The sequence below is a fragment of the Asparagus officinalis genome, chromosome 8 (assembly GCF_001876935.1).
Source record: "Asparagus officinalis chromosome 8, Aspof.V1, whole genome shotgun sequence".
Taxonomy (NCBI): Eukaryota; Viridiplantae; Streptophyta; class Magnoliopsida; order Asparagales; family Asparagaceae; genus Asparagus; species Asparagus officinalis.
In genome coordinates, this window is record NC_033801.1 from 96237826 (window position 1) to 96255325 (window position 17500).

At 42.5% G+C, this 17500-nt stretch overlaps 4 protein-coding genes across 4 annotated transcripts; all 4 read left to right on the forward strand.

The window, feature by feature from the left end:
- On the forward strand, positions 4640–6138 carry LOC109819516. The gene is made up of 3 exons (XM_020385264.1): positions 4640–4850; positions 4890–6016; positions 6086–6138. Exons 1-2 carry the CDS (start codon positions 4659–4661, stop codon positions 5907–5909), a joined length of 1212 nt encoding a protein of 403 aa, XP_020240853.1. The 5' UTR covers positions 4640–4658; the 3' UTR covers positions 5910–6016; positions 6086–6138.
- Positions 7051–10888, forward strand: LOC109819518. Its single transcript, XM_020385265.1, has 3 exons — positions 7051–7808; positions 9962–10012; positions 10691–10888. Exons 1-3 carry the CDS (start codon positions 7097–7099, stop codon positions 10741–10743), a joined length of 816 nt encoding a protein of 271 aa, XP_020240854.1. The 5' UTR covers positions 7051–7096; the 3' UTR covers positions 10744–10888.
- On the forward strand, positions 11260–11670 carry LOC109821559 (glutamic acid-rich protein-like). The gene has a single exon (XM_020387739.1). It carries the CDS (start codon positions 11260–11262, stop codon positions 11668–11670), a length of 411 nt encoding a protein of 136 aa, XP_020243328.1.
- On the forward strand, positions 11983–12750 carry LOC109821560. Its single transcript, XM_020387740.1, has one exon. It carries the CDS (start codon positions 11983–11985, stop codon positions 12748–12750), a length of 768 nt encoding a protein of 255 aa, XP_020243329.1.

Below are 17500 nucleotides of genomic sequence, written 5' to 3' on the forward strand. Positions count from 1 at the left end.
ATGGGGGACGTCCATCTCTCGCAGCGAGTCACAAAGAGATCTCTAGTTGGGGTTTTGAAAGCCAATTCTCCATCGGACCGCTCACTTCCCGATCTTTCCTTCTTAGGTTTCAGGAGGAGAGGGACCTTCTGAAAACCATTACCATGCCTTCTTCATCCCTCCTCACCTTCCCATACAAAATTTTCAGATGGCACAACCGATGCCATATAAAGGAGGAGTCGTATATGGTGCCAATATGGATTTCATTGCCGAGGCTCCCCCTTCAATGTTTTGCTCCAGAATTTTTGGAATCTATGGCTAGCTTAATTGGCCGTTTCCTATGTTTTGACAAAGCCACAACGACGCTTGCACGTCCTAGTGAAGCAAGAATGTGCATTGAACTTGATCTTAGGAAGGAGCGGCCTCAATTCATATGGATTGGTTTGTTCGAGGGTTTTAAACAACCGATTGTATACGAGAGAGTGCCCAAATTCTGTTCAGGTTGCCATGTGCAGGGCCACACTTATGTGGATTGCTCCAAAGCTTCTTTGGACACCCCACAATCCCAAGATTCAGACCCGTCTCCTGCTCTTAAGGAACACTCTCTTCCTGTTCGAAGCAATGCCAAGGAGAATTTGTCCGCTGTTGTTCTGGTTAACCCCCATCAGTCTCCGGCCTCGTCTGTTACTGCAACAGCAGCACTCTTGTCGGCATCAAATCCTTCCCAGCAGGCCCCCCCAATGCCTCTTATCAGCAACTTCTTCCACCGTCAATCAGCCACGCGGTCTTTCCCTCAGAGCAGCAGCAGTCCGGTCCTGTCAGTTCTGCATCGCCTCCCCTACCTCCATATCAACCCTACAGCAGTCCGGCGTCTCTGGGGAGCTGGATCCGCCTCGCCCTCTTTCCCCATCCAGCGCCAACGTCCCCCCTCTGCATCTCCTCTCCTTGCTGCTGCAGTATCCCCTTTCACCTCAGATCTGCCTCCATCTTCAGCCCCCCCTCCGCCATCCGAGGTTCAGCCAGTCGTCTATTGGACTGCCCCCGCCTCTGCTGCAGTTCAGTCACCTGGTCTGTCCGCCCAAGCTGCACCTTTCTCCCTTTCGGATCCAGTCCAATCAGTGCAGCAATCGTCAACAAATACCAACCAGCCTTCCACCTCCTCCTTGCGAGTTCAATCCAATTTTGAAAAATACAACATTCGATGCGTGATGCCGCCCGAATCTCACCTGAATCGGGTTTTTTGGGAGATGCTTAATCGATCAATTGGAGAACAAAATGGTGGCATCTATGCCCTCATGAATGCTCCCACTCCTTCAAAATTCCGTCAGAATCAACTTTTGGAAGGACTCGAATCAGAGGGCTCGTTTGAGACCGAATCACAACAGAACTCTCCCGTGTAGAGCTCACATGAATATATCAACAAATCTCTTCCTCTTCAGTGTGCTTCGGAAGGGGAACATCTTGATGAGGAGCCTCCAGGTTTTCAAGGTCACATCTCCGATGTTGCTTTCTATCAACGGCCTATGTCTTCAAAAAAGAATAAAAGGCAACCCGACGGTCCGCTTAGAGTCCAACTTAGGACCCGAAAAGGTCCCTCAAAGCACAAATGATATCTGAAGTAGTTTTGGTTGTTTTTGAAGTCATTTGGACTATACCTTGGATGTTGTATTTAGGTCAAGAGCTCCATCTTTCTTAAGCTCATAAGTCTCTTGTATTAGTGTTTAGTCTTTCTAGACTTTTGTAAGAGTGGGGAATGTCTCACTTACGATCTTATCGCACTCATAATGAAGTGGCGAACCTTTGTAACTTTTTCCTTCTTATTAATGAATTTTCTTTTTGTTGAAAAAAAAAGAGATTCCTACTGTCCACTGTCCCTATTCTCTCTCCTCTTTTTCTCTCCCCTAGAGGCGATCCCCTCTTTCCTGCGTCTTCTCCAGCCTTGGCCCCCCACGTGGTGGCTGTCGGAGCTTTTTTCCCAACAGTCACGTGGGCATGGCCCCCCCACTTCGATTCCTACTCAAAACCCCCATCCCAAACCTTCGTCTTCCTCAAATCCACCCCCAAATCAGAAACCCTCGTTTCCCCTTTCCTCTTTATCTTCAGATCTGCTTCAGTTTCGTTCGGATCCGCCTCCTAATCTTCCAGATCCGGCCGCTCCGGTGGTAGATCTGCCTCCCCCGCCTCCAGATCTAGCTTTTTTGTGTCCGCTGCCGCCGTTTGGCCGTTCGGCCTTAGTTTCCCTCTTCTGCAGTGGTCCGCGAGACTCAGCGGTCTGCATCGCTCTGAGCCGTCAGATACTCGCTCCTTCTCCCACCCTTTTGCCCTTTCCGCCATCCTCGGCCAGTTCGAAGGGGGACATCCGGCGTGGTCTCGGCGGTGGAGGCGCTGGCTCCGCTGCGGTCCTTTTGTAGCCGCATCAGCTCGGTTCTCCCTCTGCAGCGGGGTGCTCTCTTCTTCGGCTCCGGGTGGCTCCTTATTTTTCGGCTTCGGGCTGATTCCGCAAAGCAAGCTTCAGGGTCGGCTATCACAACTCTCCCCTCAACTACAGCGCCTATCCTCTCCACCGCGCCATCATCTGCCTCTATTTTAGCTCCAGTGCAGCTGCAGCAGGTTGGAGTTGCTACTGTCGCTCAACCTAACTGCTCCTCTGCTCAAAACTCCGTGTCGAGGCTCTCAGGGTCTGCTGCTCCTCAACAATTGTCATATGCTCAAGCTGCCAAAAACTCCAGAGGTCCTGGCTTCGTGAGAAATCATGCTCAACAGGTTCAAGCCTTTGCTCGCCTTCCAGATACAGGTTCGAATATTATCAGTGGCACCAAGGATGGTAAATTCTCGTTCTCCTTTGTCAATTCCGAGCTTTCAAAAATTGAGAAATTGTATGATAATGCGCTTGTTATGAAATTTCTGGGTGGCCGTCCGTCTCTTGAGTCTGGTCACAAAGAAATTATGAGTTGGGGAATTGATCACCCTTTCTCTATTGGCCCCCTATCATCAAGAGCTTTTCTGCTACGTTTTCAAAATGAAATAGACCTCCTTAAAGTCCTATCTAGATCGTCGTCCACCCTGATTACTTTCCCCTATAAAATTTTTAGGTGGCACGGTCTCTGCCATATAAAAGAGGACTCATGTTTCGCCCCAGTTTGGATCTCTTTTCCGAATCTCCCCCTTCAGTGTTTTATTCCTGAATTTTTAAGAACTGTAGCAAATAAAATTGGTCGTTTTTTGTGCTTGGACTTAGCCACAGCCACTCTTGCTAGGCCTAGTGCCGCCCGTGTTTGTGTTGAAATTGACCTCCGTAAACCCCCGCCTCAATCTATATGGATTGGTCTTTATGAAGGTTGTGATCAACAGATTTTATATGAAAAACTCCCAAAATTTTGCAATAGCTGTCACTCTCATGGTCATCTATCTGTGTCTTGTCACAAAAGTATCCCTGTTATTCCTCAACCCTTAGCTTCTGTCCATGTTCCTCATCCTCCCAAGCGTCCTCATCATTTTCGGCAGAATGTTAGTGGGTCTAGGCAGCATGTCAGTGGGCAGAACCCTCCTCTTTCAGCCTCTCTTCCTTTTCCCCCAAATATCCTCGTTAAACCCCCATCCGCTTCTATTCCAGCGAAATCATCTTCAGGGCCATCATCGTCGGCTACCCCCTCCATCCTGCTACTTTTCCCTGTTGATACGATCCAAGCCCCCCAAAACCAGCAGCATCAGCTTATTCCTGAGCCGCATCAACCTCTTTTAGTTCCATCCCCGGATGGTATTCAAGCTAATGAAAATTCCCAACCATCCATCTGTCATAACCAACCCCTTTCTCCTTCGAAAGCTCTTCTTAAGAATCAAAAGAGAAAATCAGTGAGTTTTAAAAATCAACAAACTAATGTCAGTGCTAATCAAGAATTCTTTGAGTCTGTTTCTCATAAAATAAATTCCATTGATCAATCATGCATTACCCCAAAAGAGGTTGTCATCCAAACCTCTCTTACCTCTGGACCTGTCCCGAATACCCCTGTTATATCATCGACAGTGGCGAGTAAGGCCATGTCCTCTTCCACTAGTGCGATTGTGATAGCCCTCCCCCAATCTTCTGATATCCATATCTCTTCCCCTGTGGAATCGGACTCAGGATCCTCTATAGCGATGGACTCTCAACCAAACTCTCCTTTGGATCAAGAAGGAAACAATATGTTTTCTGCCCAAACTGTCTCCGAGGGTGAAGAACAAAATGTTGAGCCCTCCCACTCTCTAGGTCATAACACTGATGACCTCTTCCAAAATCACCGAAAGTCTTCTAAAAAAACAAAAGACACCCCAACGCCCCTCTGAAAGTCCAGCTCAGGGCCAGAAACCCTGTCACGGATCATTAATGAATAATCACAAAATCGTTTGTTGGAATGCCAGAGGGATAGCAAACCCTGGCACTTTTGGTTTCTGTAGGCAATTAATTGCCGAACACAAACCTTTTTTATTCATCATTATTGAACCCATTGTTTCAACCACGTTCATTAGGAAATTCCACTTCTTTTGCGAATCGTCAAACTGGTTATCCAATGAAGACCTTGGGGGTAAAATTTGGATTCTGTGGCGTCCGAGTATTCTTGTCCAGCCTATCCGCGTAGACACTCAATGCATCTCCATTTCAGTGTCTCTGCCTTCCTTCTCTTTCTCTTTCTCGGCGATTTATGGTAAACATACTATTCAACGCCGTCGTCAATTGTGGGACCACCTTCGTTTCATTAACTCTATCAATGTCGGTCCTTGGTTGTGGGGAGGGGATTTCAATACCATTTCTTCCATTGAGGATCGTATTTGGAGGTGCCCCTCCTCAACCCCTAGCTATGGAAGAATTCAATGCTTGTATCAATGACTGCCACATGGTGGAAGAATTCAATGCTTGTATCAATGACTGCCACATGGCCCCTGTCAGCACATCGGGCCATAAATATATGTGGTGCAATAACTTTGAGAGTAGGCCACACACTTGGCAAACTCTTGACAGATTCTTCCAATCCTCGGATCTGTTGATCTCGGGGAACCTGTCTGCCCATGCTCTCCATAGATCTTTCTCTGATCACTCTCCTATCATTCTTTCTTGGAGTAATCAATCTTATGATGGTCCTAGGCTTTGGAGATTTCAGAGAATGTGGACTCGTCATGAATCTTTCAAAGCTCAGGTTCTCCATATTTGGCAGCGTCCTCGGTCTCATCCTCCCATCATTGATATTTGCATGAAACTCAAGTCCCTCCGATATGCCCTTAAACAATGGAATTCCACCATTTTTGGCAATATCTTCACTCAAAAGAAGGATCTTGAAAACGACATTCTTCGCATTGAATCCTCCCTTCAGGCTCAATGGGACCCCTCCTCTCATTATGAGCTGCAGTCTACTAAATCTAAATGGCACGAAATTGTTATCCGGGAGGAAATTTTCTGGAAACAAAAATCGCGTATTAGATGGCTTAAGGAAGGAGACTCTAATTCCAAATTTTTCCATGGTATGGTTCGGAGTAATAAGAGTCTGTTTCAGCTCTCTTCTCTTAAGGGCCTGAATGGGGATTCTTTCCATGGTCCCGCTGCTATTCATCAGGCGGCTATTAACCATCTATCAAACCTCCTGTCCTCTGAGCCTCATTGTGTGCGAGAAGAATTGTTGAGCCTGATCCCACCTTCGATTCAGGATGACACTAATGCTTTCCTCACTGCTCCTTTTTCCATCGACAAATTAGCTAGTGCTGCCGCCTCCATTCCAGCAGATAGCGCTGCTGGAATTGATGGATTCTCCTCTTCTGTCTTCACTTCCCAATGGAGTATCGTCGGTAATTCTATCCTTGAAGCTGTGAATGATTTTCTTCTTCACAAAAAACTTCCGGCTAGCCTTACCCACACTATCCTCGTGCTTATTCCTAAAAAAACAGCAAATGAACTCCCTTAATGATTTCCGGCCCATTAGCCTTTGTACTTCTTTGTACAAAATTTTTGCTAAGGCTTTATGTGCTAGATTAGCCACGATCCTTCCTACCATCATATCGTCTAATCAAGGTGCTTTTGCTAAGGCTTTATGTGCTAGATTAGCCACGATCCTTCCTACCATCATATCGTCTAATCAAGGTGCTTTTGTCAAAGGCCGGAACATTACAGACAATATCGGCTTGACAAAAGAAATATGCAGAGATCTTGATAAAAAAATCCAAACATCCAAACATTATTCTGAATCTGGACATGAACAAAGCTTATGACCGCCTTGAATGGGATTTTCTATGGTCGGTTCTGTCTTGATTTGGTTTCTCTGAGGCTTGGATTGACATCATGAAAGCTTGTATTTTCTCTGTTGTTTTTCAGGGTATATACAAAGGTTTCTTTAGTAGTTCTAGGGGCCTCCGTCAAGGAGACCCCCTATCCCCCAGTCTTTTCATCTTAGCTGAGGAAGCCCTCTCCCGTGGTCTTGAGAACATGATATCTTTTGACGCGAGGTTTTCCACTACCAAGGCCACGTGTCCCACTCACCTTTTGTTTGCGGATGATCTGATCATTTTTACCAATGCTGCCCGCAAATCCCTTAATCTCATTTTGAAGATCATTGATATTTATTCTCAAAGCTCTGGTCAACAACTAAACCTAGCCAAATGTCGATACTACATAAAATCTAAAGCTCCCCGTGAGCGCATTAGAGTTATTGACAACACTCTTCATTTCATCCATGGCCTTTTTCCAATGACTTACCTTGGAGTTCCGATTGGCCCAGGTCAACGTAAAGCTGCTCCTTTCCTCCCTCTTGTTGATAGGATTAAAGTCCGCCTCCAAGGGTGGCAAGGAAAACTCCTTAGCCAAGCGGGTAGACTCATTTTGATAAAACACGTTCTATCGAGCATGCCGATCCGTCTTCTTTCTGCCATCTCTATCCCTAAATCCGTTCTCTCTAAAATTGAAAGTCTGTTTGCTAATTTTTTTTGGGGATCCTCGGAGTTTGGTCACAAAAAACATTGGGTTTCTTGGCATAAACTTTGTCGTCCTATGTCCGAAGGGGGGCTTGGGATTCGCAAATTAACTGATGTGAACAATGCGCTTCGTCTTAAACACTGCTGGAATATATGTAACAATTCTTCCATCTGGGCTGCTTTCATGCATGAAAAATATTCCATCCCACTCTCCCCTATTGAATGGAATGGCCCTATTAGATGCTCCCCGGAATGGAAGAAAATTCTTGCTATTAAACAGGTTTTCTCGCATTTGTGTGGATGGACTATTGGTAAGGGTAATGTATCTTTTTGGTATGACAGATGGCACCCGGAGTTTCTCTTGGATCGCCTCAGTCCTTATGAGGATATCCACCTGAAACTTAGGGATTTTTGTCATGAAGGTAATTGGTGTTTTGTCAACCTTATTCCTACACTTGGGACTGATGTTGTGCAGGCTTTATACGACCATGCCCCTAGGCTGTCGGAGGATGATGATATTAGGGATTGGGCCCCTGAAAAATCCGGTTCCTTCTCGGTTAAATCGGCGTGGGAATCTATTCGTGGGCATTATCCTACTATTCCCATTCTCGCTGACATATGGTCCACTGTCACCCCATTTTCGGCTAAATTAGTTTGTTGGAAGATATTTCATAATATCCTCCCTGTGGACATGAAAGCTCAACAAAATGGCATTGCTTTGGCCTCAAAATGTGTTTGCTGCCTTAACCACAAATCTGAGTCTATTGAACATCTTTTTGTTGATAGTGATCTTGCCCAATCTCTATGGACCTACTTCAGCATCATTTTTGTTGTTCCTTATCTCCCTGCTCCGTCGATAACCACGCGCATGAAATGGTGGTTTCGCATCTGTAAAGGTAAATCTCACTTCTCCATAATGGGTAGGCTTGCGTGCATTGCTATTTGTAGACAAATATGGAGTTACAGAAACAATTCTATTTATGGTGGTATGAAGAAGGACCATATGCATGCGAGAATGGTTATAATCGACACCCTTCAACATTTGGATGCTATTGTTTTTCCCTCTATGCAGTCTTGCAAATATGGGATTGATTCGCTGCAATCTATAGGCATTACCCCCAAAAGCCCAAAAGCAAAACGAATTTCCTTGTAGGCTTGGACCCCCCCACGGCAGAGTTCATATGCCCTAAACAGGGATGGATCTTGCCGCAATAATCAAACGGCGATTGGGGGGGTTATTCGAAACCACTTGGGAAATTTGATTTGTGCTTTTGCCGGCCCTTCGGGGGAGGGAACTGGTTTTAATAGTGAAGTTAACGCTTTAGAGTTTGGGGCTGATCTGATTAATCAGATGAATTTACATCCTACCACTGCCTATTCTGACTCTGTTTCCTTAGTCAAGAGCATTGGTCAAGCATGCCCTATCTGGCAATTGCACAACAAGTGTCTAATTAACATAATTATTTAATTTTGGTCAGCCATGTTAGTGGGAGTATTTTACATTTTAAACCCTCAAAAAACTCATTATTGCAAGAGATAAGTGCATGGGGAAAAAGCTAGTCAACCACTCAACCTTTCACATCTCTTACTCTTCCAAGAAAATCCTATCATATCTCTCTCTCTCTTTCACTCTATATCAGGCCAGCAGAAACCCTCCTCTATATCCTCTTCCTCATTCATTTTTTTTCACCCTAAACCCTTGCATACCTTGAAGAAGAAGAGGGAGGTCAAGGATAGTCAAGAAGGGGTTCATTGAAGCTTGGAAAGGGAGGAAAGAGTATTCTAAGGTATAATCTCTAAAAAAAAATTCATTCCATCATTTAGAACTGAAATAAATCAATAATTATAGTTATATTATACTTGGGGTCTTGCATGTAACATTTTAGGGCATGCATGTCAAATTTATCTTGAAACAGAAATTTCGTGCAGAAATTTCCAGCAAGATACACTACCACTAAACAGATCATAACATTCTTTGTATATATCCAAATGAAGAAATTCTTTCTGTTATAAACACTAGACTTTAGTGGCTTTCATTTGACTCCCTGTTTGTTTAATTCTGAGATCATTTACTTATTTGAAAGTATGGTTTAACTCAGTGCATGTGCCTGAAACTGTCTGCCTGAGTTATGTCATTTGTAAAGAGTATATATCTCAACATAAACCATACATGCATAAAATTCTTTCTGTTATAGAAACTAGAATTTCGTGGCTTTCATTTGAGACCCTGTTTGCTTAATTTTGAGATCATTTACTTTTTTGAAAATATAGTTTAACTCAGTGCATGTGTCTGAAACTGTCTGCCTGAGTTATATCCTTTTTAAAGAGCATATATCTCAACATATGCAATGCATGCATAAAATTCTTTCTATTCCTAAAACTAGACTCAATTGTCTTTCTGTTGATATAAGTTTTAATTAATTTGAGTAACGTTTGGTATGTCTAAACCTAGTTCTAATAGCAAGCGTATGTGCTGGAAATTCCAGTCTACCCCCCTGTGTTGTTTTGCATGTAACATGCATTTTAAAAATGCAAAATTGATGAAACTCATGGGACATGGAAGCTAATCCATAATATTACTTATATACCAAGTATGAGCACTTTGGGATATAGTTAAGTACCCGATATAAATTATTCATCCCAAATGATGATCTCTATTTTTCTGCTACAGTTTTGATAGGTGTAGTTTTCTGAGATAAATTATTCATCCCAAATGATGATCTCTATTTTTCTGCTACAGTTTTGATAGGTGTAGTTTTCTGAGAGCATGACTCTTACTATACACCATGCATTGATGTAAAAGTTTTATATTCTGAAATTAGACTCATAATGGAGTTATTTGAGACTAGTTTCATGCATTTTGGATATCAATTGTTGTACCATATATTCACCTAAATCTGCTGCATGTACACTACTTAGGTTGCTGTGCATATTAGAGATATTAGATGCAATCATCTAGGGTGTAGCTTATACCATGATATAAGTTTTAAGTTAAAGTTTTAAAATACATAGTGTCTAGAATCTCATGTGGGTATACATGTATATATAGGACAGAGAATCTTGGATTTATTCGTTGGCCGAGAGGATCCCGACATAATCGGTAGGTAACCTTTCATTGTTTCCTCTCAAGTCTTTGAGAGTTCGATTGATTACTTTCTTGAAATTCCTGCGAGTTAGTTTCCCATGCTAATTGTATATCTTATCATTTTCATAATATTCCTATTTGATTCACCTCATGCATGGGCTCGTTGTTGATTGGTTAATCATTGCTATCCTAATGTTGTTTATTTCAGCTTTATACCTTCGATGTCCTTGAATGATTTCATTGCAACAATTCAAATTGATTCGATGGTTCAACTATTGATAATGATAGTATTCCTCTCTTCGTTGATGCTTGATTGTCTATATTCATGGATTATGCCCTGTGTGAAGTAAGCTTCACCGGTGGGTGGTAACGATATAGTGTCCCGGTGGGACAATGCCCTGTGTGATGACGCTCACCGATGGGTGTATAAAGGCATGCGCGGTTTATTGATTATCCCATGATTGGGGAGTTTGGAATCCTGAATATTAGACCTTGATTATTCATCTTTACATGTTATTTCACTTCGGTCAATGATTACGATATAAGAATGGCAACTTAATGTTGAGACCCCGTTGTTCAAGTTTGATATCTATGTCTATCATTTTCATTCGTTCCCTTGGATTGTACCCGAGATTTTTATGGTTACCTATTGGGCCTTAGGCTCACCCCTATTGTTTCTGAATCCACTCGCAGGTCATACAACTGGAAAGGATAAGGGCATTGCAGACCCTGAATTTGAAGATTAGCTCCAGAGGAAAATCTTAATAGGGGTTAATTTATGTTCACTTTTGTAATACCTTTGACTTATAAAACATGTATTAATGTTGTAGCCACTGCTATTATTGTAATGTGTTGTATTACCCATTAGTTCTCTTCTATTTTGGTATTCAATGGACTCTGCTGTCAACCTCGTGATCTTGGGTATTGCATATGGATCTCTACTGCTTTATTTTTCGCCCTTCAGTATATCTATGTTGTGATGTGCATAAAGATTTAGCAGGTCGACCCTTTTTATTACAGATAGGTCATGCTCAAATTTTTTATGTACCTCCCAGAGGAGGGGCGTTACACAGTGGTATCAGAGCACAGGTTGACACCTTAAGAGTCCTACATTGAAATACCTAGGGGACGTAGGGATCTTTCTAGTCGGTGTCAAACACTAGTCATGGAGGGATTATCTTTCCATGACATTCTTGTGATATCTAGATTTCTATTAGGTTGGTTTTGTACCATTGGAGGCTTATAGGTGACTTCTGGTAGGAATGGCAGATTCAGATTCGAGTGTTTCTGAGATGGAAGGATCCATTAGCAGCGGGGAGGTGTGGTCAACACTTTCAGAGGATTGGGAGATCAGCTTTGAGGAGACTGACCCGGAGGAGACATTTGGGGAGAGAGTAGATTACTCTTCGATTAGCCATCACACTCGTGGGCAATTGGCGAAGAGTGGCGAGCTTGAGAATGAGGACCTTGAAGAGGAGGACTCTGAGGAGGAGGACCCTATAGAGGAGGATTACGAGGAGGAGGACCCCGAGGAGGACCCTATAGAGGAAGACCCCGAGGAGGAGGACCCTATGGAGGAGGATCCCGAGGAGGAGGACCCCGAGGAGAACCCTATGGAGGATGAGGATCCAGCGGAGGAGCCTATGGAGTGGGAATTTGAGGTAGCACAATAGCCCCTACTTGATGAGTTCCAAGAGGGAATTCCACTTGGATGAGAGCTTGACCTGGATGAGGAGGATTGGATTTTACAAATGAAGAAGATATTTTTAGTCTTAAGTTGCACAGAGGAGCAAAAGGTGTCATTTGCCGCCTTCATGTTCAGAGGGGAAGCTGAACATTGGTGGAAGACAACCTTAAGATTAGAAAGGGCTGCCCAGAGACAGATTGATTGGGATAGATTTGTGGAGCTTATGAATAAGAAATATATCCCGGAGAGTGTTAGGGATCAGTGGGCTATTTAATTTCAAGGTTTGCAACAAAATAACATGACAGTCAAAGAGTATGAGGCTAAGTTTACTCAACTATTAAGGTTTGCTCCACATTTGATCGCTGAAGAATCAGATAAGGCCAAGAAGTTTCAAAGGGGACTCAGGGGAAATATCAGAGGGAAACTAGTGGCCCTCAGAATCAGGAACTACGCAGAACTGGTTGAGACTGCGTTTGAAATTGAGAAAGACCTGCTAGAGTATCAGGAGATCCGCAATAAGAAGCAGAGTTTAGTTAAACGCCCACGAACAGAAGGAGGTCTCACAACCGATAAGTCAGCATCGAATCAGCCCGGGAGGTCAGCGACAGCAAAATTTCCCTTTCGTCATGATCGAGCAAATCAGCCAAATAAGTCAGCAGCGTGCCCTAGATGTGGCAATCATCACTCTGGATATTGCAGACTTCACCGTGCATGTTTCGAGTGTGGTCAACCTGGGCACTTCAAGAGAGATTGTCCAACCTTGAGGAATCAAGCAATAACAGAGCGAGCACCAAGAGGAGATCACGCGGCTCGAGCTAATGCCTCACAGCAATCAAATGCTCCCCAGCGGAAGGCTCAGTCCAACCAGAGTGTGCAGCAGAACCAAAGGAACCAAGGAAGAGTTTTTGCCCTGACAAGGAAGGATGCACAAGCATCACCATCCGTGGTGGAAGGTACAGTTCCCATATGTTCATTCACCGCTCATGCACTTTTCAACCCTGGATCTACACACTCTTTGTATCACCTCACTTTGCTAGGAATTTTCCCAATTCACCGACACTATTAAGTAGTGAGATAATTGTGTCCACACCTATGGGTGGTAGTCTCCTAGCAACATATGTTTATGAGAATTGTGGAGTTTTAGTGAGTGATCATGTCATGAATGCAGACCTTGTATGCCTAGACATGTCAGATTTTGATGTTATCCTAGGAATGGATTGGTTAGCATCTCATCATGCAACTATAGACTGTTTGAGAAAACTGATAAAGTTTAAACCACAAGCGGAGGCGAGTTTTGTTTTCCAAGGGGAAAGTAGAAGACCACTCACGCACCTAATCTCATTTATGAAGGCTAATAAATTGTTAAGGCAAGGTTGTAGTGGATATTTAGCTTGTGTGATAAGTGACCAATTGAATGAGAAAAAGCTTTCAGATATACTTGTTGTAAGAGATTACCCGGATGTCTTTCCAGAAGATTTGCCAGGATTGCCTCCAGATCGGGAGATAGAGTTTGCCATAGACTTGGTCCCAGGGACCACTCCTATATCTAAAGCCCCTTATAGATTGGCGCCAGTTGAGATGAAGGAACTAAAGGAACAACTTCAAGAGTTATTGGATAAAGGATTCATTAGACCCAGCGTGTCTCCATGGGGAGCACCAGTCTTATTTGTGAAAAAGAAAGATGGGAGTATGAGACTCTGTATAGATTACAGAGAGTTGAATAAATTGACCATTAAGAATAAGTATCCACTCCCAAGGATAGATGATCTATTTGATCAGCTTCAAGGAGCTCAATATTTTTCCAAAATTGATTTAAGGTCAGGGTACCATCAGTTAAAGATTAAGCCTGAGGACGTAGCAAAAACAGCATTCAGGACTCGCTACGGTCACTATGAATTTTTAGTGATGCCTTTTGGACTGACTAATGCGCCGGCCGCATTCATGGATCTGATGAATCGGATATTCAAACAATATTTGGATCAATTTGTGGTAGTTTTCATTGATGACATATTGATCTATTCTAAGAGTTACCAAGAACATGAAGAACATTTGAAGATTGTATTGCAAATCCTAAGAGAGCAACAGCTATACGCAAAGTTTAAGAAGTGTGAATTCTGGCTAGAAAAGGTGATATTTTTAGGCCATGTGATCACTAGAGATGGGATATCCGTGGATCCAGCGAAGGTTGAAGCTGTCGTGAACTGGCCGCGTCCCACCTCAGTGACTGAGATTCGTAGCTTTTTGGGACTAGCAGGATATTATAGAAGATTTGTTAAAGACTTTTCCCAATTAGCAGCCCCTTTAACTTATTTGACTCGTAAGAATGTCAAGTATAATTGGAGTGAGAAATGCGAAGAGCATTTTCAGGAGTTGAAGAAACGGTTGGTAACTGCTCCCATCCTCACTATCCCTACGAGTTCAGATAAGTTTGTGATATATAGTGATGCATCTTCCAGAGGTTTAGGTTGTGTTCTAATGCAGAATGAGAAGGTAGTGGCTTATGCCTCCAGGCAATTGAGACCTCATGAGAAGAATTACCCCACTCATGATCTGGAATTGGCTGCTGTGATTTTTGCCCTGAAGATATGGAGACACTATCTATATGGGGTATCATGTGATATTTATACAGATCACAAGAGCCTAAAGTATATATTTACTCAGAAGGAGATTAACATGAGGCAAAGAAGGTGGTTGGAATTGCTGAAAGACTACGATGTAAATATTCTTTACCATCCAGGTAAAGCGAATGTAGTAGCAGATGCTCTCAGTCGGAAGAATCATATTGCATCAGCTTGTTTGCTAACTAAACAAGCCGAGTTAAGTAAGGAGCTTGAGAGAATGGAGATTGAAGTTAGAAAGTATTCTTCTGGAATGAAGATTTGTCAGATAAGCCTACAACCTACTCTGTTGGACCAAATCAAGGAGCGACAGAAGGAAGACAAGGAGCTATGTGAGATAAGGAAGAAGGTGGAACAAGGAAAATATTCAGACTTTAAGATTCAAGATGGTGTTTTGAAGATGGGTAATCGCCTTTGTGTACCCAATGATGGGGAGCTTAAGGATCAGATATTGAGAGAAGCTCACCAGACCCTATATGCTCTTCATCCGGGTAGCACCAAGATGTATCAGAACCTCCGACAAAACATCTGGTGGAACCGCATGAAGGAGGAGATAGCTATATTTGTATCAAAATGTTTAACATGCCAGCAGGTGAAGATTGAACATCAGAAACCATCAGGACTATTACAACCTTTGCCCATTCCAGAATGGAAATGGGATCACCTCACCATGGATTTTGTTACTGGACTACCCCGATCAACAAAAGGAGAGGATGCCATATGGGTGGTAGTTGACCGCCTGACCAAGTCAGCGCACTTCATACCCTACAAGATGTCGTATACCATGGAAAAGTTGACCAGCTTATACATTGAAGAGATCGTGAAGCTCCACGGGATTCCCATATCCATTGTATCAGATCGAGACCCCCGTTTCACCTCAAGATTTTGGAAGAGCCTACATCAAGCTTTGGGGACTAAACTGAAGTTCAGCACTTCAGCACATCCTCAAACTGATGGACAATCTGAGAGAACGATACAGACCCTGGAGGACATGCTGAGAGCTTGTACCTTAGATTTTGGAGGCAATTGGGCTACGCATTTGCCACTAGTAGAGTTCGCCTACAATAATAGCTTTCATTCTAGCATTGGCATGACACCTTATGAAGCCCTATATGGGAGGCGATGTAGATCCCCTATCTGTTGGGAAGAGACTGGTGATCGTCGACTACTTGGACCAGACGTAATCCAGGAGACGACTGAGAAGATCCAAACTATTCGGCAACATATGCAGACGGCCCAAAGTAGGCAAAAGAGCTATGCAGATCGTCGACGCAAGGACCTAGAATTCTAGGTTAGTGATCATGTGTTTCTAAAGGCTACGCCAATGAAAGGAATAACAAGAGGTGGCAAGAAATGCAAACTCCGTCCGAGATACCTTGGGCCATTCGAAATTTTGGAGAAGATCGGACCTGTAGCCTACCGGCTAGCCTTGCCCCCAGAATTGGAGAAGATTCATAACGTGTTCCACGTCTCAAACCTGAAAAAGTACGTACCAGACCCCAGACACATCATTTCGCACCAAGCCTTGCCCCTGCGGGAGGATCTATCTTATGAAGAACAACCGGTTCGAGTGCTAGGCTTTAAGGAGAAGCAGCTGAGAAACAAATCCATATTACTGGTTAAAGTTTTATGGAATAATCGAGGCGTTGAGGAGGCAACATGGGAACAAGAATCTGAGATGCGAAAAACATATCCACATTTATTTTGAGGGTACGTAAAAATTTCGGGGACGAAATTTCCTTAAGGGGGGAAGTATGTAACATTCCAAATTTTTTTTTCCTTTCATTGATCGGATACCGTTACCGACACCAATCCATAAATTAGTAGATTCTTTTCTTTATTGCATCTCATATAATCTTCTAGTATGAGAATTTAACTTAGCTAATTCTCATATTGTGATCTAGTTAACTAAGTCATAGCATGCATACAAACTTAGCATGTAAACCTAAGTTAACCATGCTTTAAACCTTGATTAGAGATAACCAAATCATTAAATACCTAATGTGAAACTCTCTAATTAACATAGTTATTATATTTGTTCAGCCATGTTAGTGGGGGAAATTTTGCATAAAACCCCTCAACTTTGGCCAAATTGAGGATTTCTCTTCACATGGGCTTATATATATGTGCCCTCCACCTCTCACTTTGCCATTTAAGAAGAAAAATCTCTTAAAAACCTCCTCCCTCTCCTCTGAACGTCTCCAGCACCTCTCCTCTTAAAGAAAAAAAACATGCTTTAAACCTTGATTAGAGATAACCAAATCATTAAATACCTAATTTGAACACTCTAATTAACATAATTATTTAATTTTGGTCAGCCATGTTAGTGGGAGTATTTTACATTTTAAACCCTCAAAAAACTCATTATTGCAAGAGATAAGTGCATGGGGAAAAAGCTAGTCAACCACTCAACCTTTCACATCTCTTACTCTTCCAAGAAAATCCTATCATATCTCTCTCTCTCTTTCACTCTATATCAGGCCAGCAGCAACCCTCCTCTATATCCTCTTCCTCATTCATTTTTTTCACCCTAAACCCTTGCATACCTTGAAGAAGAAGAGGGAGCTCAAGGATAGTCAAGAAGGGGTTCATTGAAGCTTGGAAAGGGAGGAAAGAGTATTCTAAGGTATAATCTCTAAAAAAAAAAAATTCATTCCATCATTTAGAACTGAAATAAATCAATAATTATAGTTATATTATACTTGGGGTCTTGCATGTAACATTTTAGGGCATGCATGTCAAATTTATCTTGAAACAGAAATTTCGTGCAGAAATTTCCAGCAAGATACACTACCACTAAACAGATCATAACATTCTTTGTATATATCCAAATGAAGAAATTCTTTCTGTTCTAAAAACTAGACTTTAGTGGATTTCATTTTAGTCCCTGTTTGTTTAATTCTGAGATCATTTACTTATTTGAACGTATGGTTTAACTCAGTGCATGTGTCTGAAACTGTCTGCCTGAGTTATATCCTTTTTAAAGAGCATATATCTCAACATATGCAATGCATGCATAAAATTCTTTCTATTCCTAAAACTAGACTCAATTGTATTTCTGTTGATATAAGTTTTAATTAATTTTAGTAACGTTTGGTATGTCTAAACCTAGTTCTAATAGCTAGCGTATGTGCTGGAAATTCCAGTCTACCCCCCTGTGTTGTTTTGCATGTAACATGCATTTTAAAAATGCAAAAT